General features: G+C 41.3%; 1 protein-coding gene across 3 annotated transcripts in view; it reads left to right on the top strand.

Annotated features, from left to right (window-relative positions):
* LOC129818732 (tetratricopeptide repeat protein 28-like) overlaps window positions 1-27,133 on the top strand; it is a 114,754-nt gene that overhangs the window by 62,085 nt on the left and 25,536 nt on the right. For all 3 annotated transcript variants that reach the window (XM_055874905.1, XM_055874907.1, XM_055874908.1), the window contains 6 exons: window positions 6,502-6,665; window positions 6,845-6,953; window positions 7,371-7,501; window positions 8,375-8,596; window positions 10,429-10,617; window positions 13,131-13,227. In XM_055874905.1, the coding sequence (XP_055730880.1) occupies window positions 6,502-6,665; window positions 6,845-6,953; window positions 7,371-7,501; window positions 8,375-8,596; window positions 10,429-10,617; window positions 13,131-13,227 (912 nt within the window). The remainder of the gene's footprint in view (window positions 1-6,501; window positions 6,666-6,844; window positions 6,954-7,370; window positions 7,502-8,374; window positions 8,597-10,428; window positions 10,618-13,130; window positions 13,228-27,133) is intronic.

Genomic DNA, 27,133 nt, shown 5'->3' with positions numbered 1-27,133 from the left:
CCATCATTTCTTTATATACCCAGTACGCCCCGGGCTAACATGTGGAGGTGTCAAAGCCCCCAAGAGAAAAGACAAAAGGAGAGATGGCAGAAAGAAAAGAGAAAGAGAGATAGGTGTATGAGGAAGGAAGAGAAAGTAGGATACAAGAAGAGAAAATAAATCAATAATAATAAACAAAATAAATCGACAAAATCATGCATTTCCACAAACATAACATTTGATTTGACTTGCTCAGACCCACATGTTCCCACCATATCCACATCCAATGTTGTTTCTAATGCTTGTAAGACTCTACCTCATATGACAAATTGTGTTAAGTTGTTTCTGTCTGTAGCCAGATTTTTTTCAATATTTAAACAATAACGCATTTGATTCTTCCATTCTCTTAACGTTGGGGTATCATTTTACTTCCAGTATTTAAGTAATAACTTCTTCAATATAAGTAAAACTTCTGATAGACAGCTTTCTAACTCTGCCCATAACTTTTGGACTTTACAGCACTCCCAGAAGTCATGCATTATTGAGTCTTATTAGTTTTACACTTAAGAAATGACTCTGCCATTGTGCTGTAGAATTTATGCATTTTGCCTCTTATATAATAAATGATATACCTTAGTTTATACTGGATTGAGCGTACTATAACGTATACGCACAGAGTCGGGAAGCAGGTGCAGAAGGTGAGTTTGATAATAACAAACATGAAGATAAACAAAACAGGAGTAGTGTACTGAACGTCAACAAAACCAATACTGCCTGAAGACTGAGGCTACTGAGGGCTGAATAAAGGGAGAGTAATCCGGGTGATTTTCGTTAACTGTTGTCACGTCTACTCCCACTCCTCCCCTCCGGCGTGGCCGGTTTACTAACCACCGGTCCTGACAACCCTTCATTACGCACACCTGCGCCTCATCATCAGGTACACCTGGACCATATCACTTCCCTGATTACTCCCTCTATATACAGTACGCCATTGTTATGTTCCAACACGCTCTCCGTCTTGTGCCTACTGCATAAGTTATTATTATTATTTTTTACATTTTACCCCCTTTTCGCCCCAATTTTCGTGGTATCCAATTGTTAGTAATTACTATCTTGTCTCATCGCTACAACTCCCGTACGGGCTCGGGAGAGACGAAGGTCGAAAGCCATGCGTCCTCTGAAACACAACGCAACCAAGCCGCATTGTTTCTTAACACAGCGCGCCTCCAACCCGGAAGCCAGCTGCACCAATGTGTCAGAGGAAACACCGTGCACCTGGCCCCCTCGGTTAGCGCGCACTGTGCCCGGCCCGCCACAGGAGTCGTTGGTGCGCGATGAGACAAGGATATCCCTACCGGCCAAACCCTCCCTAACCCGGACGACGCCAGGCCAATTGTGCGTCGCCCCACGGACCTCCCGGTCGCGGCCAGCTGCGACAGAGCCTGGGCGCGAACCCCAGAGTCTCTGGTGGCGCAGCTAGCGCTGCGATGCAGTGCCCTAGACCACTGCCCCACCCGGGAAGCCCTATAACATTTATTTTTAAGGCTTGGTTCCAATAGTTCATATTTTTTTCTAAGCGATCACTGCAAGGTTTTGTATATCTTACTTATCATATGAGTATCTGTTTCTGACTCAAATAGGATTCCCTCAGCATTGCTCTGATGTCCAAAAGCTTTCAGGTCGAAATTTCATGATATAAAACTTTTAAGTTGCATATATTTGAAAATGTCTACATTGGTCGGTCCAAAATTGCTTTTTAATTCTGTCATGGAAATAATTGTATTTCCTATTACCGTGTCATTTAAGGTTTCTATGCCTTTAGTTTTCCATGAAAGCCAATTTATCGGTGAATTCTGAAAAGCTATTGTCGTGTCTTTGACTATGGCAGATTAATTGCTATGACATGCTATTCTATAAAATAATTTCTCCGTAATTAATATTACCTGATTGAACTAATCATGTGAATGTAATTAACTAGAGAGGGACACCACGAAATAATATTTATAGAGTTGTTATCTTTCGAATAAACTTTTAAAGATTTAGTAATAGTTTACATCCATAGCAGTCACCTTATTCGTCATTTTATTCAGTCTCATCTGAAAGTGGTAAATCCTTGTTATCTGCAAGAATCCTGGCTAACAAGTTGAATCAGCAATACAAAATTGGGTTTAATTATTTATTTACTAAATACCTAACTAATCACACATACACAATGAAATCATAACTTGATCACAAATTACGTCATACAGAAAAACGTCCCTAGCGGGCGGAATAGATATGACAGCTTGTTACACAAAGAAAAGGGGCGGGTTGGTGAAAGGGCGGGAGACTGGGACAGGGCCGAAGCTGTGCTATCGTAAATACAGTATCTTATGCATTCTAAATTACCGCCCATTTGAAAAGGAAAATGCAATAAATATTTACTCTGAGCTGCGCTTCAGTAGGTTGGTGGTAGATGGAAGACCGTATCGCCAACCCGAGTCCTCTGTCCTTTGAAGAATGTCTCTGGTAGTCACTGGATACGTTGGAGTAACGTTGTGTGTAGTAGACGGGATACTCTGACTGTCCTTCCTAACCTACGTTTGTAGCAGCTGTTGCTAACTCAACGGCTAGGAGGTATCCCTTCTGTAGTGAATACGAGTTCAAAGTTCATACCATTCACAACCAAAGTCCATGCTGCTGTTGGCTTAGTTCTGTAGTTATTATCTGAACCACTCTGACACCGGATCGTCGTCCTAGCGTACCCGGAACAGAAAGTTATATTCTTGTCAATGGCTTTTATAGTGGAGGGAGAGGGGTGTGTCTGAAAAGTTTATAACCCATGCCTCTTCACAGGGGCGGGCCACAGTGAGCAGCGGAAAACTTATGAAAGCCCAGATCTCTCATTTGGAATCTAAAATTACATTTCACCTCTTCACAAATAATGTCATATTCAAACATTTGAATTAAACAACAATTCCATGTGAATCCGATACCTCTGACGTTTAGACTTTCCACAGTAGAGCTTATGTCATTCTATCATTGATGAGAATGTGTCAGAGGGCAACCGAACTGACATAATATACCTTAAGTACCACCGCATATGTTCAGTTGGTCGGATTACCAGAATATAGTTAATTTCCCCCCACTTCTGATGTTCCCAGAATCTCTATGTTAACCAAGGGGTTTTCTTATGTCACATCAGTTATAGTAGGGAGAAGGAAAAGGGGGGAAAGAGGTATTTATGACTGTCATAAACCTACCCCCACTGCCAACATCATGACACTATCCAAGGATTGTTCCATAGGGGTGTGTTTTTAGGGAGTGATATTGGTTCTTGTAGAATCCATTTCATTTTCTTCCATGTTGTTATAGTGTCCTTAAAACCTCTTAGATGTGAAGTCCACTGTTTTGAGGACCTGTGTGGTTCTAGTACCGGTCCCGACCGATATTTATAAATCGATATGTGGACACCATAGATTAAATTGGCTTGCATTGAGTGGTAGCCCTGATTCTCACGGACACAGGAGTATAAGGGACCTCTTCACTAGCTGACCACCACTACCAAGACAAGACCTGTGCCAAGATCAGTTACTTACCCCACCGGCCTTCCCCATAACCTCTATGTACAAATGAGAGAGCAGGTCTGGAAACAGTGTGGCAGGATAGGATGATTACACAGAAGGATCCCCGCAATTTTATGTAATGTTTTTTCTGGGGGGACGGGAGAAATACGGGAGGAAGCAACTTGATTTAACTCTGATTGGTTTTATTAGAATGTTTACAGTTCAAATAGTGAAACAATTAATAAATCATGCCGCGAGAGGTACTGGAACCGCACAAATAGGTGCCAGAGCGAACTAAGTCAAATCTGAGAGGGGCCAGGATCCATCTCAAATTAAGCACTGCCCACAGCTGAGTATGTGTGCATATGCATATGGCAGGTGTTCTGTTGTGACGTCTAAAAATGTCGCTGTACATTGATGTCTTGAAAATTAGGCTTATAAGAAATTCGGACTTGTAAGCCCCACAGCTATACTCGAGTATGTGGGCATGCTATAGGCTATAGCCTACTTATGATGGGTGTTCTGCAGTGACGTAATCAGCACCTTGGAGAGCGCTGTCCGTTACACCACCATAGATAGTAGGATACTTGGCTGTTTACTCCGTCTGCTGTGCTGCTACATTGTGTTTGTCACTTTTTTTTTCTCATGAGCCCCCCAGATAACCCCCCCTCTCACGCTCACTATGTGTTCCAGGACCTCCTGATTTACAAATTAACAACGGGTGTGTCTCTTCTGCCTGTGTGAAGCAGGATGTGAAATCTGACACCACTTGAAGCTGGGATGTTCCTCGTACCATTTACTTCGCTCTTCTGACTGTCCATCAACTCCTGGCTGAACCCTACAGCACAGTCACTACATCACAGAGATCGATTTATAGCCAATAATGTAAAATAATTAATAAATGTTCAACTAAAAACACTGTTTGTCATAGACGTCCAAGATTAATATGAGATGAAAGGTGATTTCCTAACGAGTTCAGGAAGCCAAGCTATAGCTCTGAGATGTTCACAGCTATGGGGCAGATGTTTTGATCAAGAAAGACCTTTAGAAAATATGCACATTTTCTCTAACACTAAATATACAAATATGTATTTTACAGTTAAGGAAGGTGAAATCTTATAGTTAGTCATTTTATACATTTATTATACTATATTTAGAAAAAAACAAGTAATTTCAAGCCTTAGTTATACAGTTTTAGTGAACAAGAAAATGTTTCTTATTTTCATATTTTATCATATTTGTACTGTGTACTTGAGCTTGTTTCCTCAAAAGTGACTACACCACAGCAATTTATAACAAGTTTTTACCAGAAAGGTGAGATTTTAACCTTTCTTGGAGTATGCAGCATTACTAGTTATTGTTTATGGCCTTTTGTGGATTACGTAGATTACATTTCCGATTATATTTATTTACATTTTAACTAGGAAGTTGTTAATGTTCTTAGCTCCATGCTTTAAAAACAGACACGTGAAAACACTCTGGGGATGAGCATGCGCATCTTCAATATGTACCCATTGTTCCTCTTTAGTGCATTTAACAATATGTCACAAGTAAAAGCCGTGGGTTGCTAGTTGAAATGATTCCAAATCTGGTAGGTTTAAACCACCCTCAGCTTTAGGGACATGTAAAACTTTCCTATTTATTCTACAAGTTTTATTTGCCCATATGATGTCTGTTTTGGCCGAGTATACTTTTTTAAATAACTTCTTCGGTGGGGTAATTGGTATCACCAAAAATAAATGTAAAAACTTTGGGAGCCATGCCATTCTAAAAAGGTTTATTCTACCTGTAAGATTTATGAGGAGATTGTTCCATTTAATTAGATCTGCTTTCATGTTGTTGAGTAATGGGATAAAGTTATCTTTAGATATTTGTTGTTTGTTGCCACTTAAGCATCTTAAGTATTTAATATTTGTTGTGGTCCACTTAAAGGATTGCTATAGTTGTTATTCTCCCTATTGCCATTATTTCCATAATGTTAAATCCTGAAATTTTTAAGTATTACAAAAATGGGGGGGGCATTGAATTTTAAGTTTTAGTCAGGTATATCAGAAGATTGTCAGCAAATAAGTTTAGTTTACATTCATGTTTACCAAGTCGCTCTGGATAAGAGCGTCTGCTAAATGACTTAAATGTAAATGTTAAATGTACCAATACTGATACCTGTTACGTTTGGGTCCTGTAAAATTGTTTCTGCAAGCGGTTCAATTGCCAGTGCAAACAGGAGTGGGGAGAGAGGACATCCCTGTCTCCTCCCCTTTTCTAAAGCAATTTCATCAGATACTGTATTATTTGTGTATATTTTTGTTTTAGGATATTTACATAATATTTTTATGAAATGTAATATTTCAGCTGGAAAGTTGAATGCTTACAAAGTTTTGAATAGAAAAGGCCACTTAAGTTGGTCGAAAGAAAATAGGATTTGTGAGGTACACAGTTCAAGAGGAATAAGTAAAAGAAGAAAGGCAGGAGAACAAGAGAAGAAGGAAGAGAATGGATTGACAGATGAATAGAGAGAGAGAAATAGATGAAAGAAAGTGTATACCCTGAAGCTCATCATTCGATCCTCCACAGTGTCTATCCTCTGTAAATTCCTTGTTCTCTCAATAGTTGATCGTTCTGTGGTACAGTCAATGAAATAAATTGTTGATGCTATGTATTGGCCAGTGAGAGGCTTTGAAGCCGGTGGTTGGCCATATCGGCACTCTCCAGAAGAAGCATTCCTCCATAGGAATGTATAAATTATATTGAAATTAAATGTTTCAAGGACAAAATGACATGTATTTAACTATTTTGTTGTTGTAGTGGGGACAGTAACATTATAACTTTTTAAAAATATACTTTATTTTTATGTTTAGCTTACATAATATCAATTAAAAGTAAGCATTAAGGTGTTGGTAATAGAATAAACATTACAAAAACAAATGTATACATTAATAAATGCATTTCTATAGCTGTGTATGTGTGTCTCCCGTAGACTCTCTAGAACCCACCTACCATCAGCTGCAGAGGATGAAGCTGGACAAGAGTCCGTTCGTGGTGGTGTGTGTGATTGGTCAGGAGCTGCTGACCGCTGGTTACCACGGCGCCTCAGTGGTGGTCCTGGAGGCGGGGCTAAAGATTGGCACATGCTCTCTGAAGGCAAGGCAGCTTGTGTGTGTGTGTGTGTGTGTGTGTGTGTGTGTGTGTGTGTGTGTGTGTGTGTGTGTGTGTGTGTGTGTGTGTGTGTGTGTGTGTGTGTGTGTGTGTGTGTGTGTGTGTGTTTCTATGTGTGCGTGATGATCATTGAGTTTCTTCTTTCTTCTCTGTTCTTTCTGAAGCTCCGAGGTTCAGTGTTCTCTGCTCTTAGCTCAGCCTACTGGTCGCTAGGCAACGCAGAGAAGAGCACAGGATACATGCAGCAAGACCTGGAGGTGGCCAAGACGCTAGGTACACACACACACACACACCCACACAGAGCTCGCAAGCATTTCACTGTACTGTTTTACACCTGCTGTATCCTGTGCATGTGACAACACCACTTGAAACGCACATACACACACTCACAATTGCTTTCACACACACAATTGCACGCATACACACACCTAGGTATGGGTGGAGAGACAGATGTCGCTGTACATGTGACTTAAGACTGTGATAACCCACTGTGTGGAAGACAAGGCATTTGCTATGTGAGCTAACAATGGTCATCAGGTTACTCATCATGTGACTGTAGTTCACTGAACCACCTCCACTACATCATGTATTCGCAGAAATCTGCAGGCTTCAGACCCAAATGAATTGGAACATTTAACACAGTCTAAGAAGCCTTATGTCCACACCCACCTTATTATCATGTCTTCCCAGGTGACCAATCAGGCGAGTGCCGAGCTCACGGGAACCTAGGCTCTGCCTACTTCTCCAAGGTCAACTACAGGGAGGCTTTGACCAATCACAGACATCAGCTGGTCCTCGCCATGAAACTCAAGGACAGAGAGGTGTGTGTGTGTGTGTGTGTGTGTGTGAGAGCGCTCCATCGTGTACTTCTCCTTCTCTTTCCCCTTCTTCTATTCAGGAGCCATGCGGAGTTGCTCTCAGTCAGAGCAATGTGACAATGTAACAAAGTCTGCTCTTGAGCTGCACCACTCACTGTTCATGACTGAAATACATTGAGGAGGAATGAGAAGCAAGTCTCTGTATTATGGTGAACTTGAATGTACACCTTGCAGACCTGGCTGTGTGAATGTCAGTACAGCTGTATGGTTATGCTGTGTGTTCACATGTCGTTGTATATGTTATTCAATGTTTCTTGTTTGTTTAGTATTGTACGAAACTCGCCTTTCAGTATGTTAACCTTGTTTATGCGCATTCTGAATATGCTATGCAATGTGTGTGTGTGTGTGTGTTTTAGCGTGTGTAGAGGACAGCTGTGTCCGAGCTTAGAGTCATTAAAAGGCATCCTAGATGTCAAATCGATAAGACACCTGTCACCAAGACGAATTGGTGCTTGAACAAGTCCATTCTAATGAAAGCAGTGTGTGTGTGTGTGTGTTTATTGCGGAGGACATTGAGGTGTGACTGTGACATGGTTATTGAGTCTCCTCTCCAGTCGACACCGCAGGTCCACAGCCTGAGGTTCTTCAAACACACACATCATTATACACCTCATCTTTCCTACTGTGTTTCGTTTTCTTTAGATCGTGTGTGTGTGTGTGTGCGTGTGTGTCTTTCTAAGATGCCTCCTGTGGCAGTGTTAATGTGGTGGGATGGTAGCCTCAAGGTTAGAGAGGCGGGGCAGTCACCAGAGGGTTGCCGGTTTGAATGCCAGGGCTGAGGACAAATCTAATGAGTGTGTGTGTGTTTGTCTCTAGGCTGCGTCCGCTGCGCTGAGCAGCCTTGGCCATGTGTACACAGCGATAGCGGACTATCCTAATGCCCTGGCCAGCCATAAGCAGTGTGTGCTGTTGGCACGGCAGACCCAGTGCCCGCTGTCAGAGGCTCGCCAGCTGGGCAACATGGGCGCTGTCTACACCGCACTGGGAGACTTCACCAACGCTATGCAGTGTCACCAGCAACACCTGGATATAGCTAAGGTATTTAACTAATGAAGAACCACACACGCATACATACAAACACACGTTTGCATGCACCATGGTTGGGGTCAATTATTTTACAATTCAGGAAGTGAACTGAAATTCCAATGATTTTTCTCTCGATCGGTTTTTCATTTCACTCACTTCTTTATATTTTCATCCATCTAATCTTTTCTCCGTGTATTGTGTTAAAGGCATGGAATAAAATCAACATTTACAGTTGAAGTCAGAAGTTTACATACACCTTAGCCAAATACATTTAAACTCAGTTTTTCCATAATTCCTGACATTTAATCCTAGTAAAAATGCCGTCTTAGCTCAGTTAGGATCACCACTTTATTTTAAGAATGTGAAATGTCAGAATAATAGTAGAGAGAATTATTTATTTAAGCTTTTATTTCTTATATCACATTCCCAGTGAGTCAGAAGTTTACATACACTCAATTAGTATTTGGTAGCGTTGCCTTTAAATTGTTTAACTTGGGACAAACGTTTCAGGTCCACAAGCTTCCCACAATAGGTTGGGTGAATTTTGGCCCATTTCTCCTGACAGAGCTGGTGTAACTGAGTCAGGTTTGTAGGCCTCCTTGCTCGCACATGCTTTTTCAGTTCTGCCCTCAAATGTTCTATGGGATTGAGGTCAGGGCTTTGTGATGGCCACTCCAATACCTTGACTTTGTTGTCTTTAAGCCATTTTGCCACAACTTTGGAAGCATGCTGGGGGTCATTGTCCATTTGGAAGACCCATTTGCGACCAAGCTTTAACTTCCTGACTGATGTCTTGAGATGTTGCTTCAATATATCCACATCATTTTCCTGCCTCATGATGCCATCTATTTTGTGAAGTGCACCAGTCCCTCCTGCAGCAAAGCACCCCCACAACATGATGCTGCCACCCTGTGCTTGATGCCGCCCCCTTTTTCCTCCAAACATAATGGTAATTATGGCAAACAGTTCTATTTTTGTTTCTTCAGACCAGAGGACATTTCTCCAAAAAGTACAATCTTTGTCCCCATGTGCAGTTGCAAACCGTAGTCTGTTTTTTTTGGGGCCGGTTTTGGAGCAGTGGCTTTTTCCTTGCTGAGCGGCCTTTCAGGTTATGTTGATATAGGACTCGTTTTACTGTGGATATAGATACTTTTGTACCTATTTCCTCCAGCATCTTCACAAGGTCCTTTGCTGTTGCTCTGGGATTGATTTGCACTTTTCACACCAAAGTATGTTCATCTCTAGGAGACAGAACACGTCTCCTTCCTGAGAGGTATGACATCTACGTGGTCCCATGGTGTTTCTACTTGCGTACTATTGTTTGTACAGATGAACGTGGTACCTTCAGGCGTTTTTAAATTGCTCCCAAGGATGAACCAGACTTGTGGAGGTCTACAATTTTTTTCTGAGGTCTTGGCTGATTTCTTTTGATTTTCCCATGATGTCAAGCAAAGAGGCACTGAGTATGAAGGTAGGCCTTGAAATACATCTACAGGTACACCTCCAATTGACTCAAATTATGTCAATTAGCCTATCAGAAGCTTCTAAAGCCATGACATCATTTTCTGGAATTTTCCAAGCTGTTTAACGGCGCAGTCAACTTAGTGTATGTAAACTTCTGACCCACTCGAATATTTGACACAGTAAATTATAACTGTAATAATCTGTCTGTAAACAATTGTTGGAAAAATTACTTGTGTCATGCACAAAGTAGATGTCCTAACCGACTTGCCAAAACTATAGTTTGTTCACAAGAAATTTGTGGAGTGGTTGAAAAACTAGTTTTAATGACTCTCTATTTAAACTTCCGACTTTAACTGTATATTCTTTGATGTGATCTGCAGACCCTGGGTAATGGTCCTGAGGAGGCGCGGGCGTACAGTAACCTGGGCAGTGCCCACCACAGCCAGAGAGACTTTGACAAGGCAGTGTCCTACCACACCCTGGTGCTGCAGCTGGCTCAGGAGCTGGAGGACAGGACTATACAGATGAGGGCTTACGCCGGCCTGGGACATGCTGCTCGCTGCATGCAGGTAGTAGACCACACACACCAACTGTATACACAAAGATATACACACCAGTGCTTAACCAGTGCGCCGTAAAAGCACCTCCAGTTTTTGGGGAACTGCATAGCGGCTCCTATATTAACTTCTACTTGGTACTCATCCCGGATCCGGGAGCACCCTCATCAGTAATAAAGCTGACTAGTAGAGCCTAGCATAGCGCCACAAGTAAATACTAGCATCTAAATATCATGAAATCACAAGTCCAAGACACCAGATGAAAGATACACATCTTGTGAATCCAGCCATCATTTCCGATTTTTAAAATGTTTTACAGCGAAAACACAATATGTATTTCTATTAGCTAACCACGATAGCAAAAGACCCAACCGCATATTTTCACAATTGTTTTACCGCATAGGTAGCTATCACAAATTCGACCAAATAAAGATATAAATAGTCACTAACCAAGAAACAACTTCATCAGATGACAGTCTTATAACAGATTTATTGTATAGCATATGTTTTGTTCGAAAAATGTGCATATTTCAGGTATAAATCATAGTTTTACATTGCAGCCACCATCACAAATCTCACCAAAGCAGCTAGAATAACTACAGAGAGCAACGTGAAATACCTAAATACTCATCATAAAACATTTATGAAAAATACATGGTGTACAGCAAATGAAAGACAAACATCTTGTGAATCCAGCCAATATTTCAGATATTTTAAGTGTTTTACAGCGAAAACACAATATAGCATTATATTAGCTTACTACAATATCCAACCACACAACAGCATTGATTCAAGGCAACGGTAGCGATAGCGACAAAACCAGCAAAAGATATTAATTATTTCACTAACCTTCATAAACTTAATCAGATGACAGTCTTATAACATCATATTACACAATACATATATGGTTTGTTCGAAAATGTGCATGTTTAGCGGGTACAATTCGTGGTTGAACAATGTGAATACGTAGCCAAACTGCACAAAATTATCCGGATATATTTCTGACACTCACCTAATCCTAATCAAATAACTAATCATAAACTTTACTAAAAAATACAGGTTGGACAGCAAATGAAAGATACACTAGTTCTTAATGCAACCGCTGTGTTAGATTTTTTAAAATAATTTTAGTACGACATACAGCCTACGTTATAACGAGACAGCGCCCAAAATCAGCGCCCAAAATACGACGACACATTTGACAGAAATACAAAATAACATCATAAATGGTTCCTACTTTTGATGATCTTCCATCAGAATCTTGTACAAGGGGTCCTTTGTCCAGAATAATCGTTGTTTGGTTGTAGAATGCCCTCTTCATCTGTAGAATTAGCAGCCAATGCTAGCCATGTGGCGCAGCAGTGTCCAACTCACCATAACGCAAAAAAAAGCAAATCCAGAAAATCGCAATAAACTGATATAAGTCGGTTTAAAATAACTAGTTTATGATGTTAACACATATATCAAATAAAATCAGAGCCGGAGATATCTAACGTCTATAACGAAAGCTTTTCAGAACGCAATCCAGGGGTCCCTTTCGCGCCATGCTGAATAAAGGAAAGAGTGGTCGCGTCATTCCAAAAGGTCTTGTTCGGCCTCAGATAGAGCTATACACCCCATTCCACCTTTCACTGCCTATTGACATCTAGTGGAAGGCGTATGCAGTGCATGTAGACCCATAGATTTCATGCAAATTAATAGGATGGCCCTGTAACAGAGCCCCCGATTTCAGATTTTTCAGTTCCTGATAGGAAGTTTGCTGCAAAATGAGTTCTGTTTTACTCACATATATAATTCAAACGGTTTTAGAAACTAGAGTGTTTTCTATCCAATAGTAATAATAATATGCATATTGTACGAGCAAGAATTGAGTACGAGGCAGTTTAATTTGGGAACGATTTTTTACAAAGTGAAAATAGCTCCCCCCTATTGAGGAAAGGTTTTAAACAAAGTGGATTATCACCGGCCCGGATTCAGACATAGATTCTAAAAAATAAATAAAAAGTTGATCAAAGTGTAATGAAGGCGGGCTCTCCATTGAGTAGCAAATAAAAGTGGGCATTCATATCCTGATTCCGCTTTGTTGACGTTTATTTGCTGCTATTCTGTGAATCTGGTGTATTGTGTTTTCCTTTTAAAATATATTATCAATCACTTAAAAATCTACATGTCAGCCATGATCAGAATTAGGCCTACCCTTCAGCACATCTCTCTGTTGACTAACATTTACAGCAGCCTTCTAGCGTCAATACCACATTCATGCATTTTTAATGGAGGATACATAGAGACGCCACCAATTATTGGTCATGGAAATTTGGTTAAAAATCCATCTGTCAAAAATGTGTACGAACCCTTAACAGTGACTAATCAGAGGTCGCTATGGCATAATGTCATTTGGAAATGTTTTGCGAACATAGTCTAATGGGAGCGGCTTGAAAAAAGACTACTGCACCTTTTTCATCACAAGTCAAGCACTGATACACACACACACACACACACAGCATAACTCTCCATATGTTCTCCAGGACTTGGAGAGGGCAGGCCAGTACCACCAGCAGCAGCTGGACATAGCGGAGGAGCTGCAGGACAGAGCTGCACAGGGACGAGCTTCATCCAACCTGGGTAAGACATGATGACGGCGTCCTACACTCTCTGGCTCTCTCTATTAGACAGTTATCTGTTCTGCGTTTCTCCCTTGGGATCAGAAGGTTGTGAATAGGATACCATCACAGATACAAGAGCTGTCCCCCAATAGCCTGACCAGTAAATGCCACATCGACCAGCAGCAATAAGGAGAGACAGAGAGGCCAGGGCAATAGAATGAAGGACAACAGTATAGACCTTTTTACAGACAGTCCTGGGCAGTATAAACAGATGTTCTGTGTTTATTATCTAGATACAGCATTGTTTTGTTAGAGGGGTTTGTCCAATTCCACTCTAGATCCCACAAACACCTCACCTGCTTTCAGCCCAGGTGTGACAGCAGGACACCAGAGCTGTGTCCTATCACATGACTGCACTAGTGCTTCTCTGGCCAATCAACACTCATGTTTTATTAACGAGGTTTAGGGTTCCGCGACTATGATGATATTTGAGACTTACTGAATCTGACCCCACTGCTGAGTGGACATTAACTTACCTACCTGTGTGTGTGTGTGTGTGTTCTGAGTGTAGGACTGCTTACTTACTTGAGCACCATGGAGAGATCTATTTTTCTTAGTCTCTCTCTCACTGTTTCTGTCTCTCTTGCTGTTCTGTTCTCACTTTAACGATTGAGCGCTTGTTCAACTAAACAGCAAGCTAAACTCTTAACCACACTACTTCCTCCAAGGAACAGGCATGTGTTGCAATTGGCAGGTTTAATAATGTGGAGAAGTGTGAAACAGTGGAAACACAGGGCATATAGAAAAGGGTCAATATACAGGATAGCTGCATATAACATGTTACAGAATTGCAATGGAAGAACATGGAGGTATGATCCAAATAAGGTAAATAGGAGGTAAGTACAGAATTACAATACAGACGGTAGATGAGCTAAACTACTTTACAGCAGGTTTGAGGCTAGTGACTGAATCACTTTACAGCCGTATAGAAATTAAACATAGCAATGTAACAGAAATGGCTTAACTAGTTAAACGTAATACATTTACTGGCATTGATGACATTAACAGGTTGGCTAAGATACAAACATATCAGTCAGAAAGGTTAGCTAAGTGGCTAACTGAAAAACCACTTGAAAGAACAGAGCTAGCATGCTAACTAGCTAGCAAAAATGCTAATAACCTGTCAACGTGTTTAGAGTGGTAAACTCGGTTAAACGCTCACCTCAGAGGAAGTTGCCTCACCTTTAGAGAGAAATAGTAATGCTGTATTTTTGCAGGCACTAACTCCGCCATGGTTCGTTGAACAAAGCCTATGGGAAAATTCATGGATTTTTATTTATGCTAAAAATAAGGTCTGTGGTAAACACCTCGAAGACTGACGCCGGAGAGGAAGAGGCGAAGCGAGGGACAATTGGGTCAAAAATGTGTCTTCTCCAGCGGGTGGTGGTGTTTTATTTATTTCGCTCACCAAGCGAGGAGTTTTTGAATGGAGGTCAATGAGAGAGTGTCAAATTTGTACTGATATAAGTAGGACACGTGACATCCCGGCAACTTTGAGAAAAAAACACTTTATATTGAAGTTGTCTCGAGATGGCTATGCATATATATGACATATGGCTAGTAGCATAGCATCTCTCTCCATTGAATACAGGCGGTTGACAAACACCCCTCATCGAATATTTTAAAAAGTATTAAAATAATTAGATGTATCCACCAATCCAAAGAGAGGAATAGGTGGGAGCTTGACAGCCCGCCGTTCTGCTCTGTGGACAACGACCATTGTTAGGGTGGAGACATACAATAGCAGTCAAAAGTTAGGACACACCTTCTCATTCCAGGATTTTCCTTTATTTTTACTATTTTCTAGTAACAGACACATCTCAACATCAACTGTTCAGAGGAGACTGCGTGAATCAGGCCTTCATGGTCGAATTTCTGCAAAGAAACCACTACTAAATGACACCAATAAGAAGAAGAGACTTGCTTTTGCCAAGAAACATCAGCAATGGACACTAGACCGGTGGAAATCTGTCCTTTGGTCTGAAAAGTCCAAATTTGAGATTTTTGGTACTAACTGCCGTGTCTTTGTGAGATGCAGAGTAGGTGAACGGATGATTTCCGCATGTGTGTTTCCCACCGTGAAGCATGGAGGAGGTGGTGTGATGGTGTGGGGGTGCTTTGCTGGTGACACTGTCTGTGATTTATTTTGAATTCAAGGCACACTTAACCAGCATAGCTACCACAGCATTCTGCAGCGATACGCCATCCCATCTAGTTTGCGCTTAGTGGGACTCATTTGTTTTTCAAGAGGACAATGACCCAAAACACACCTCCAGGCTGTGTAAGGGCTATTTGACCACGAAGAGTGATGGAGTGTTCCATCAGATGACCTTGGACCACAGAGTGAAGGAAAAGCAGCCAACAATTGCTCAGCATGTGGGAACTCCTTCATGACAATTGGAAAAGCATTCCTCATGAAGCTGGTTGAGAGAATGCCAAGAGTGTGCAAAGCTGTCATCAAGGCAAAGGGTGGCTACTTTGAAGAATATATTTTGATTTGTTTAACACTTTTTGGGCTACTACATGATTCCATGTGTTATTTCATAGTTTTGATGTCTTCACTATAATTCTACAATGTAGAAAATGGTAAAAAGAATTAAACAAACTTTTGACTGGTAGTGTATATATCCAAATCTCTGCTGACGCAGGGTACTAAAGGTGTCCGTCCGCATGCTTTCCAGCCGAAACAGTTTGGAAGAATTTGTGTATATGACAACATTTTGTGATGTTTGTTCATTTTGGACTTCAGTAAGTTCTTTTTGGGCTGTTCAGGCACACAGAAACATTTAGAGGAAAGCCAAAGTTGGTAGCCGAAGTCTACGCCCATTCATCGGTGATTGAAGAATCCCTACTGTTGACCAGTCTGTTGTCATTCAACAAAAGACTACCTGTTTTCATGAAGAAATACCGTTAGATGTAAAATTCCGCGATTAAGATCTCCTCGGCAAAAACGTCAAAATGAATGACAGATTTCTTGAGTTATCTTAGATTAATTCTGACTATTTTGAGGAAGTGGCTACAGCATCTCAAAATGGAGTACAATTGCCCCTTTTTCTCGTTTTTCAAGCTGTCTTTTAAAGCTGCAATATGTAACTTTTTGGGCGACCAGACCAAATTCACAGAAATAGATCTATCATTCTCCTTGAAAGCAAGTCTAAGAAGCGGTAAATCTGTCCTATATGCGCTATTTCTATGCTTCCCATTCTTAAGTTTAGTTTTTGCGTCTTTTGCTACCAATATTATTGGTTATGTAAAATATATTTCACAGCGGCTTAGGTGGTACACTATACATGCTTGTTTTGCCACAAACTGAAATTAGACAAACTATTAGAATTTTGGCAACCAGGAAATGGTGGAGCGATTTCTGCATAGTGCACCATTAAGGGAGTGCAAGCACACTCGTTCGGGTCACCTAGACACCAGCCGAACTGAAGCATGCGCAGCAGGTGCCTTTATGCATATTCAGGATTTGGGTGTGGGAACGTTGTGGTGATTTCCACATTTAGCAGAGAAATAACAACAAATAAGGCACCAACTGACAGCTGTCAATGTAACTAGCTAGCAATGTAACTAGCTAGCATGCTACCCTTAGCTAGCGAATGCATGTTATGTGAGCACCATTTCAGTTAAGAAATTGTAAGTTAGGTGAAAATGATTATTGTCAAGAGATGAGTCTCAGGTAAACCATGCCTACGAGTTGTTGACATGTTGAGGGTTGACGTTTATCAGACTCTCAAAACCATTCATCTTGAGTGGAGAGGGGGTTCTAAAATGCAATCATATCACACAATTTTACTATTTATAAAATGGTCATATATTTTTTCATTCAGACTAGCTAAAAAATAAGTGAAATTGGACAAATTATCCAATGGATTATGATACATTTGCTGGTAAAAAAAGTGGAGGTGAAAAAACATTAGATTTGCACCCCCTATTTTAATTTGCTCCATGGCTCAGACAGCCAAGTGTAGGCTATAGTGAGAGACGGAACAGGAAGCGAGACACACCAGTTTTTTTCTGGTTCAATGAGAGTCAATGAACTAAGTAAACCAGACCCAGCTGATATTGCATTGGTGTCTTTGGAAGACCCACCGCGTTAAGGAGACCGGAACTCACACATTTTTTTCAACGGTAAACGGCCTGAGTGAACTATCTTCATTCATCAACCATCTTTGAGGTAGCCAAATACACTACATGACCAAAAATATGTGGATGCCTGCTCGTCGAACATCTCATTCCAAAATCATGGCCATTAATATGGAGTTACCTTTTACTGGAACTCCCTTGACCCTGGAACTAAGGGCCCGAACCACGAAAAAACAACCCACACCATTATTCCTCCTCCACCAAACTTAGCACTATGCATTAGACAGGTAGCGTTCTCCTGGCATCCGCCAAACCCAGATTCGTCCATCGGACTGCCAGATGGTGAAGCGTGATTCATCATTCCAGAGAATACGTTTCCACTGCTCCAGAGTCCAATGGCGGCGAGCTTTACACCACTCCAGCTGACACTTGGCATTACGCATGTTGATCTTAGGCTTGTGTGCGGCTGCTCGGACCATAGAAACCAATATCATGAAGCTCCCGACGAACAGTTATTTTGCTGACATTACTTCCAGAAGCAGTTTGGAACTCGGTAGTGAGTGTTACAACCGAGGACAGACTATTTTTTATGCGATTCAGCACTCGGCAGTCCCATTCTGTGAGCTTGTGTGGCCCACCACTTTGCGGCTGAGCCGTTATTGCTCCTAGACATTTCCACTTCATGTTAACAGCACTTGCAGTTGACCAGGGCAGCTCTAGCAGGGCAGAAATTTGACGAACTGACCATCTTATGATGGTGCCACGTTGAAAGTCACTGAGCTCTTCAGTATGGGCCATTTTACTGCCAATGTTTGTCTATGGAGATTGTATGGCAGTGTGCTCGATTTTAAGTAACGAGTGTGGCTGAAATAGCCGAATCCACTAAGTTGAAGGCGTGTCCACATACTTTTGTATATATAGTGTATTATCTGTTATATATTTTTTATTTCACCTTTATTTAACCAGGTAGGCAAGTTGAGAACAAGTTCTCATTTACAATTGCGACCTGGCCAAGATAAAGCAAAGCAGTTCGACACATACAACAACACAGAGTTACACATGGAGTAAAACAAACATACAGTTAATAATACAGTAGAAAAATAAGTCTATATACAATGTGAGCAAGTGAGGTAAAATAAGGGAGGTGAAGGCAAAAAAAGGCCATGGTGGCGAAGTAAATACAATATAGCAAGTAAAACACTGGAATGGTTGATTTGCAGTGGAAGAATGTGCAAAGTAGAGATAGAAATAATGGGGTGCAAAGGAGCAAAATAAATAAATACAGTAGGGAAAGAGGTAGTTGTTTGGGCTAAATTATAGATGGGCTATGTACAGGTGCAGTAATCTGTGAGCTGCTCTGACAGCTGGTGCTTAAAGCTAGTGAGGGAGATAACTGTTTCCAGTTTCAGAGATTTTTGTAGTTCGTTCCAGTCATTGGCAGCAGAGAACTGGAAGGAGAGGCGGCCAAAGGAAGAATTGGTTTTGGGGGTGACCAGAGAGATATACCTGCTGGAGCGCGTGCTACAGGTGGGTGCTGCTATGGTGACCAGCGAGCTGAGATAAGGGGGGACTTTACCTAGCAGGGTCTTGTAGATGACCTGGAGCCAGTGGGTTTGGCGACGAGTATGAAGCGAGGGCCAGCCAACGAGAGCGTACAGGTCGCAGTGGTGGGTAGTATATGGGGCTTTGGTGACAAAATGGATGGCACTGTGATAGACTGCATCCAATTTATTGAGTAGGGTATTGGAGGCTATTTTGTAAATGACATCACCGAAGTCGAGGATTGGTAGGATGGTCAGTTTTACAAGGGTATGTTTGGCAGCATGAGTGAAAGATGCCTTGTTGCGGAATTGGAAGCCAATTCTAGATTTAAACTTTGGATTGGAGATGTTTGATGTGAGTCTGGAAGGAGAGTTTACAGTCTAACCAGACACCTAGGTATTTGTAGTTGTCCACATATTCTAAGTCAGAGCTGTCCAGAGTAGTGATGTTGGACAGGCGGGCAGGTGCAGGCAGCGATCGGTTGAAGAGCATACATTTAGTTTTACTTGTATTTAAGAGCAATTGGAGGCCACGGAAGGAGAGTTGTATGGCATTGAAGCTCGTCTGGAGGTTTGGTAACACAGTGTCCAAAGAAGGGCCAGAAGTATATAGAATGGTGTCATCTGCGTAGAGGTGGATCAGAGACTCACCAGCAGCAAGAGCGACATAATTGATGTATACAGAGAAGAGAGTCGGTCCAAGAATTGAACCCTGTGGCACCCCCATAGAGACTGCCAGAGGCCCGGACAACAGACCCTCCGATTTGACACACTGAACTCTATCAGAGAAGTAGTTGGTGAACCAAGCGAGGCAATCATTTGAGAAACCAAGGCTGTCGAGTCTGCCGATGAGGATGTGGTAATTGACAGAGTCGAAAGCCTTGGCCAGGTCAATGAATAAGGCTGCACACTATTGTTTATCGATGGCGGTTAAGATATCGTTTAGGACCTTGAGCATGGCTGAGGTGCACCCATGACCAGCTCTGAAACCAGATTGCATAGCGGAGAAGGTGTGGTGGGATTCTAAATGGTCGGTAATCTGTTTGTTGACTTGGCTTTCGAAGACCTTAGAAAGGCAGGGTAGGATAGATATAGGTCTGTAGCAGTTTGGGTCAAGAGTGTCCCCCCCCCCCCCCTTTGAAGAGGGGGATGACCGCAGCTGCTTTCCAATCTTTGGGAATCTCAGACGACACGAAAGAGAGGTTGAACAGGCTGGTAATAGGGATGGCAACAATTTCAGCAGATAATTTTAGAAAGGGTCCAGATTATCTAGCCCGGCTGATTTGTAGGGGTCCAGATTTTGCAGCTCTTTCAGAACATCAGCTGACTGGATTTGGGAGAAGGAGAAATGGGGAATGCTTGGGCGAGTAGCTGTGGGGGGTGCAGTGCTGTTGACCGGGGTAGGGGTAGCCAGGTGGAAAGCATGGCCAGCCGTAGAAAAATGCTTATTGAAATTCTCAATTATAGTAGATTTATCGGTGGTGACATTGTTTCCTATCTTCAGTGCAGTGGGCAGCTGGGAGGAGATGTTCTTATTCTCCATGGACTTTACAGTGTCCCAGAACTTTTTTGAGTTTGTGTTGCAGGAAGCAAATTTCTGCTTGAAAAAGCTAGCCTTGGCTTTTCTAACTGCCTGTGTATATTGGTTTCTAGCTTCCCTGAAAAGTTGCATATCACGGGGGCTGTTCGATGCTAATGCAGAATGCCATAGGATGTTTTTGTGTTGGTTACGGGCAGTCAGGTCTGGAGAGAACCGAGGGCTATATCTGTTCCTGGTTCTAAATTTCTTGAATGGGGCATGTTTATTTAAGATGGTGAGGAAGGCATTTAAAATATATATATATATATATATATATATATATATATTGCTCAGCTCAGTCATGACTCACAAACTTTGCAGGTGTTTCTGATGAATAAATAATGCCATGCTGGTGGGTGGTACCATTAAAATAAAACCCAGCTCTGATAAGAAACGTAGGCTGAAAATAATTTGCACATCATATCATAGGAAAAGACACATAAAACTCACGGAAAAATCAGAAGTCACACATTCGGCTTTGGCACTTCAAGCCCAAATATATCAAAGCCTACTTTGACTAAAACAATGACATATTGACTTACATCTTCGTGCAACATCATGGTTATGCTGTGGCAATTGTCTTTCAGCTCGAATTTTTACTAGTGTGGGCATTTAAATGACATAACAGATTAATAGTACTCTGCATATAAACAATATTTACTCTTTCAGCTAGTGGCTGAATTACTTAGACTTAGATAGAAATGAATTATCCCACTGGGCACAGACGTCATTTCAACATACTGTTGAGAGTTAGAATAGTAGAATACACAATCTGCATTTTTGAAATGTTGCTGTGCATCAGCAGTTTCTCTGTTATGTCAGTCACTGACAGTCACTCAATTAACCCATGTCAGCTAAAACATTTTACATTGATAAGTTAGTCTTGCGGACAGCTTTCTAAACTTGTAGTAATCATGGTCAAATTACCAACCACGATCCACCATTGATTTTGTTAGTCACTCTCACTCAGATATCATATTAAAAACTGCAAACATTTCTCTTCACCCTATGGCAAAATTTGTAGATTTGCATGAAATTAGTTATTATACTGCAAAATCTTCTCTCCGCCCCATGGTAAAATGTGTAGATTTGCAGCAAACTTTTTTTAGCTGCAACATGTTCTCTACACCCAATGGCAAAATGTGTAGAATTGCAGGAAATTAACTCTAAAATGAAAAAATGTATCTCTGCTGTCAAGAGGGGCTAAAATGTTTTGTCACTTAGGGCCCCCAAAAGGCTAGGGGTGGCTCTGACTACATGCATGGGTATGGATGTGGGCACGCAGACATGCAAGCCACTGTGGCCCCTCATGATGAGTTCAGATTTTTTTGTGGCCCCCACCCCCATCAAAGTTGCCCGTCCAGGGATCCCATTTCACACTTAGCTTACTGAATAAGTCGCCTCTCTTTTTCACACGCACACATCATCATCATACACACGCGCATGCACATACTCGCATCGTCGCACAAAGTTCAGTTCCCGAAATGTATAGACTGCCAGTGCCACTAACCAGGTTTCATCCAACCTTTTTATGTGAGTAAAGTACATGTCAGATAAAAACATGTCACAACAGGCCTGATTGAAACAGCTAATTTGTCTGGATTATTTTTATTTGTTCCCAGAATTAGACCCTCAATATGTATTGGAAAGGAGCATCAAGCTCATCACCGTGCACTTTCACCACCCTGTGAAATTCATCATAACTTATTTAATCCGTAGCCTAATAAACAGCATGCTTTCCCAAGTCATAGTGGGAGGCTAGGCTCAGGTCCGGAGAAGATAGAATTTTCCCTCATGCCTCACTGAATTGTTAACAGACTTCATGTCTGTGACAGAGATGCCTATGTAGTGAATTGTGCATAGGCTTAGCAAATTTGTGACTGTCTGAAGAGTGCTGTCTGAAGAGCAAACATTATTTTATAGGCTATACTGTAAGGGTTTCCTGTAGGGTTTATTAACTGCATTCAGGTTGCCTGTGCAGTCCGGCAGTGTCAATTACGCATGTGGTTTGGATTTATAGTGACTGTGTGAAGTAAATACCCTAGACTAAAGGTTTCAATGCGAGAACCTGATTGGAAAATGTGCTATTTTATTTGTTGGTGAGCTGCTGCTGCGCATGTTGTGTATTCTGTGGAATTGCATTAGTGTGACATTGGGGGAGTGTGGTAATTTTCCGGGTCTTTTGAGGAAATGTCAAGTGTTCCCGGGACCCATGTTAATCCCTATTCCTGATCCTCTACTTTTCTCTGGAGCTCTGGTTGAACCTTGGCATCAGGGTCTGGCACAAGATGAAGCACATTGTGAAGTACACATTTCACCTCGCTGACTCAGGTATCCGAACCAGCGACTTTTCAGTTACTGGCCCAACGCTCTAACTGCTACGCTACCTGCCGCCCTACCTGTAGTTCTGGACCCAAACACAGCTGCATGCTCTCTCCATCTCTCAGAGGATCTGACCAGCCTAAGAATGAAGGCTGTTGGTAAGAGTCTTCCAGACAACCCAGAGGTTTGTCAGTTACGTCCTGGGCTCAGAGGGATTCACAGCTAGGAGGTGGAGGACAATGACGACTGTGGTCAAAGAGTCCATTAGCAGGAAAAACAGCTCTCAAAAAAGCTATCAGTGTAACGGCAGTCGTAATCCTCCTCCTCAGACGAGGAGGAGCATGGATCGGACCAACACGCAGAGTGGAAAGTGGTCATATTTTAATGAACTTAAACTGAACACTTACACATACAAAAACAACAAACGTGGCCAAACCGAAAACAGTCCCATGTGGCACGAACACTGACACGAGATACAAACACCCACAAAACACACGTGAAACCCAGGCTGGCTAAGTATGATTCTCAATCAGGGACAACGATTGACAGCTGTCTCTGATTGAGAATCATACCCGGCGGAACGCAAACATCCCAACATAGAAAATCAAACATAGACAAACCCACCCAACTCACGCCCTGACCAACTAAATAGATACAAGAAAAAGGAAAACAGGTCAGGAACGTGACAATCAGGATAAAACCATGCTGTACTTCCGAAGTTTCCCCTATATTTATTTAGCAGCGGCACACCACGGCGCACTACCAGTAACCAACATGTTTGTGTACATTTAGTAGGACCTTGAAAGTGCTACAGTACCTTTATATAAATAACCTACTATTCACTTCTGTTACATCAGGGCTGTGTTTAGGCTGGCAGAAGTAGCTAACGTTCAATTGAATGGAAACAGCCCAGGGCCCGGTTTCCAAAAAGCATCTTAAGGCTAAATTCACCATTAGAACCTTGGTAGGAGAATTGTTAAATCTCAGAGCTGTTTCCCAAAAACATACTTATGAAATGTTCCACTTGAAAACGGTTGTAGTCTAATGCTCCGGACACATCGTGACGTGTTTCATTACGCCGTATGCCATCTTCACTGAGTCTTGCCCCGCTACTGAGCGGATAAGTGTAGTGTTTGTAACACCAGATGGAGGTCTCGTCAGAGATCGCATTTATTTTGGGAAATTGCAAAATATGACCTTTTCATTCAAAACAGGATACATGTATTGTTTCAGATAATAAAATATGTTTTGTCTAGTAACTTTTCTACAAGTTGTTTCTCTAAATTTATAGCAAGTCAAGCTAGCTTGCACTGCAGAGCAGATAGCTAGCAGCTAGACTAGGTTGAAGACACCACTGTAGCTAGCAACCGCCACCTAATAATTATTATAAAAAACTAATGTCATTACCATCACAATAAACTTAAATGGGAGGCAATAGTCGTATAATATATTTTGGAAAAAAGAAGGGAAGCACTGCTAAGGTACACAATAGTAGGTTTTGGTAGACAGAAGACGCTCTTTTGTAAAAGGGGTACATTTGTCATCAAAAAGCAAGAAAAACCAAGGCAATCTTCACATAATTAATGAAATTGCCTTTATTTGTTGTGTATATGTTCAATGAAACAAAGATTTTAAAACTGATGCGTTTCGGCTGCATGTCAGTGAGTACAAAGATACAATGTCTTCTTTTGCATTTTCCAATCAACCCTGAAGTGCATTTTGATAGCATACCTCTCACTTTTGAATGTATAGTGTTGTTTACTAGGTGTTGTCCAATTAATTTTAACTATTGGCTGTTCTGCTTTGTCACAGCTTTGTTCAAAAAGACATTGTATATCATTGTATCGTTGTACTCCCTGACGAAGGCCATTCGGCCTAAACGTGTCAAGAGTTTCAAAATCTTTGTTCCATTGAACATGCCAGAAAGGCATTTTACTTAATTATATGAGTAGTTCCTTAGTTCTCCTTTCTTTTTAAAGTCATATACAGTAATTGTCTTAACAACCAATGTATATTATTTAATATTACTATTAAAATAGCAATCACATAGGAATTGGTAATTGTTGCTAGTTATCCCATGAAGCCATCACCAAAAATCTTCTGCTGTGGTTTGGTAACTTCCTATTCTTTGACAGACTTTGGCTGGATTAAAGACGACACAAAGTTTGGAAAATGTCAAAGTATGCAGCATCCATCTTGCACCGGAGCCTTCAACCACAAGGGGGCAATGCGATTCCACTCCGTTGTTGACATCCCCGTTGACTTGCATGACATCCGGCGCAACATAATGGAGTCCTTAGGGATAATGTGAACTAGGCTTAAATGGCAACTCCGCCACTTTTCAACCTCAATTTTATTCTCTCCCGCACAATACCAGTACAATACATACAGTATGTGAAAAAGTTTGGGAGAAAACAATATAAAGTTTAAAAGTTCTACCATCAAAAGTTACATCTTAAAAAGTGATTTTCAAACACTATGAGATTCCCGGGGATGTGGGGAGCAAGAAAATACCCTCCGCAGGGCTAGAAACTCATTGCAGGTTTTGAAAATCACCATTTTTTACTTTACCTTTTAAAGCACAGATCATAGAAAAGCGCTGATTTCACATATACTGAGTGTACAAAACATTAGGAATACCTTCATAATATTGAGTTGCACCTCCTTTTGCCCTCAGACCAGCTTCAATTCATCGGGGCATGGACTCTACAAGGTGTCGAAAGCGTTCCACAGGGATGCTGGCCCATGTTGACTCCAATGCTTCCCACAGTTGTGTCAAGTTGGCTGGATGTCCTTTGGGTGGTGGATTGTTCCTAATACACATGGGAAACTGCTGAGCATGAAAAACCTGGCAGCGTTGCAGATCTTGCACAAACTGGTGCGCCTGGCACCTACTACCATACCCTGTTCAAAAGCACTTAAATATTTTGTCTTGCCCATTCACCCTCTGAATGGCACACACACAATCCTTGTCTCAATGATTAAAAATCCTTCTTTAACCTGTCTCCTCCCCTTTATCTACACTGATTGATGATTGAAGTGGATTTAACAGGTGACATCAATAAGGGATCATAGCTTTCACCTGGATTCACCTGGTCAGTCTGTCATGGAAAGAGCAGGTGTTTCTAATGTCTTGAACACTCAGTGTATGTAGACACTACTTTGGTGCTGGAGATGTTAAATATGGGTTGAAAAGTGGCGGAATTTCCCTTTAACGCCTGCCTCAGACCACTCATGAAAAGCTACGATGCATTTTTTGCCCTTCCGCATCTCACTTTCAACACAGAAGATCTCCGCTAAACATAGAAGTTCACCTCTGCTAAATAGTGTTTATTTGTAGTCAACTTCAAATACAAAGTTGCCAATTATTGCAAACAATCAAAGAATAAAAAGATGCTTCAAATTTAAACCTAGAGTAATACCTACAGCAGGTACTCAACTCTTACCCTACGAGGTAAGATCATTAATTCTACACACCTGGTGTCCCAGGTCTAAATCAGTCCCTGATTAGACGGGAACCATGAAAAATGCAGTGGAACTGGCTTCAAGGTCCAGAATTGAGTTTGCGGAACCTACAATATAGGCCTGCAGGCCGATATATTTCAATGATATTGAAATCCAATTTATGTTCATTCAATTGAGTTTTATTTGGCTATTTAGCTACTGTCCAATTTTTTCCTCAATATATTTAATGATGTGTAGCCTAACGTGCGCAATAAGGTGCCAAATCTTGATTTAGTGCATTATTATAAGGTAAGAATTAGAATAAGTAGCCTCAATATTTGCAACCATAGTCGATAATATCTCTATAAAAGCTGCTACATCATCAGTATTGTGGAACAAGTCTAACGTTAAGGTAAGATTTGAATGGAGAAAGGTGACCCGAGAGCAGATTATTTGTTTTTTTCACCCCCGCCAGTGGTGGAAAAAGTACCCAATTGTCATATTTGAGTATAAGTAAAGATGCCTTAATAGACAATGACTCAAGTAAAAGTGAAAGTCACCCAGTAAAATACTACATGAGTAAAAGTCTAAAAGTATTTGGTTTGAAATATACTAAGTATCAAAAGTAAAAGTAGAACTATAAATCATCTCACATTCCTTATTTGAAGCAAACTAGACAGTACCAATTTATTATAATTTTTTTTATGGATAGCCAGGGGCACACTCCAATACTCAGACATAATTTACAAACAAAGAATTTGTGTTTAGTGAGTCCGCCAGATCAGAGGCAGTAGGGATGACCAGGGATGTTTTCTTGATAAGTGTGTGAATCTGACAAATTCGCCACCTTCTGTACTGGAGCACCCCTGTCTGTCCTATCTTAAAAATGTACC

Source organism: Salvelinus fontinalis, chromosome 21, assembly GCF_029448725.1.
Source record: "Salvelinus fontinalis isolate EN_2023a chromosome 21, ASM2944872v1, whole genome shotgun sequence".
Classification (NCBI taxonomy): Eukaryota; Metazoa; Chordata; class Actinopteri; order Salmoniformes; family Salmonidae; genus Salvelinus; species Salvelinus fontinalis.
The sequence above is the reverse complement of the archived record's forward strand: the minus strand, read 5'-3'. Positions and strand labels throughout refer to the sequence as shown.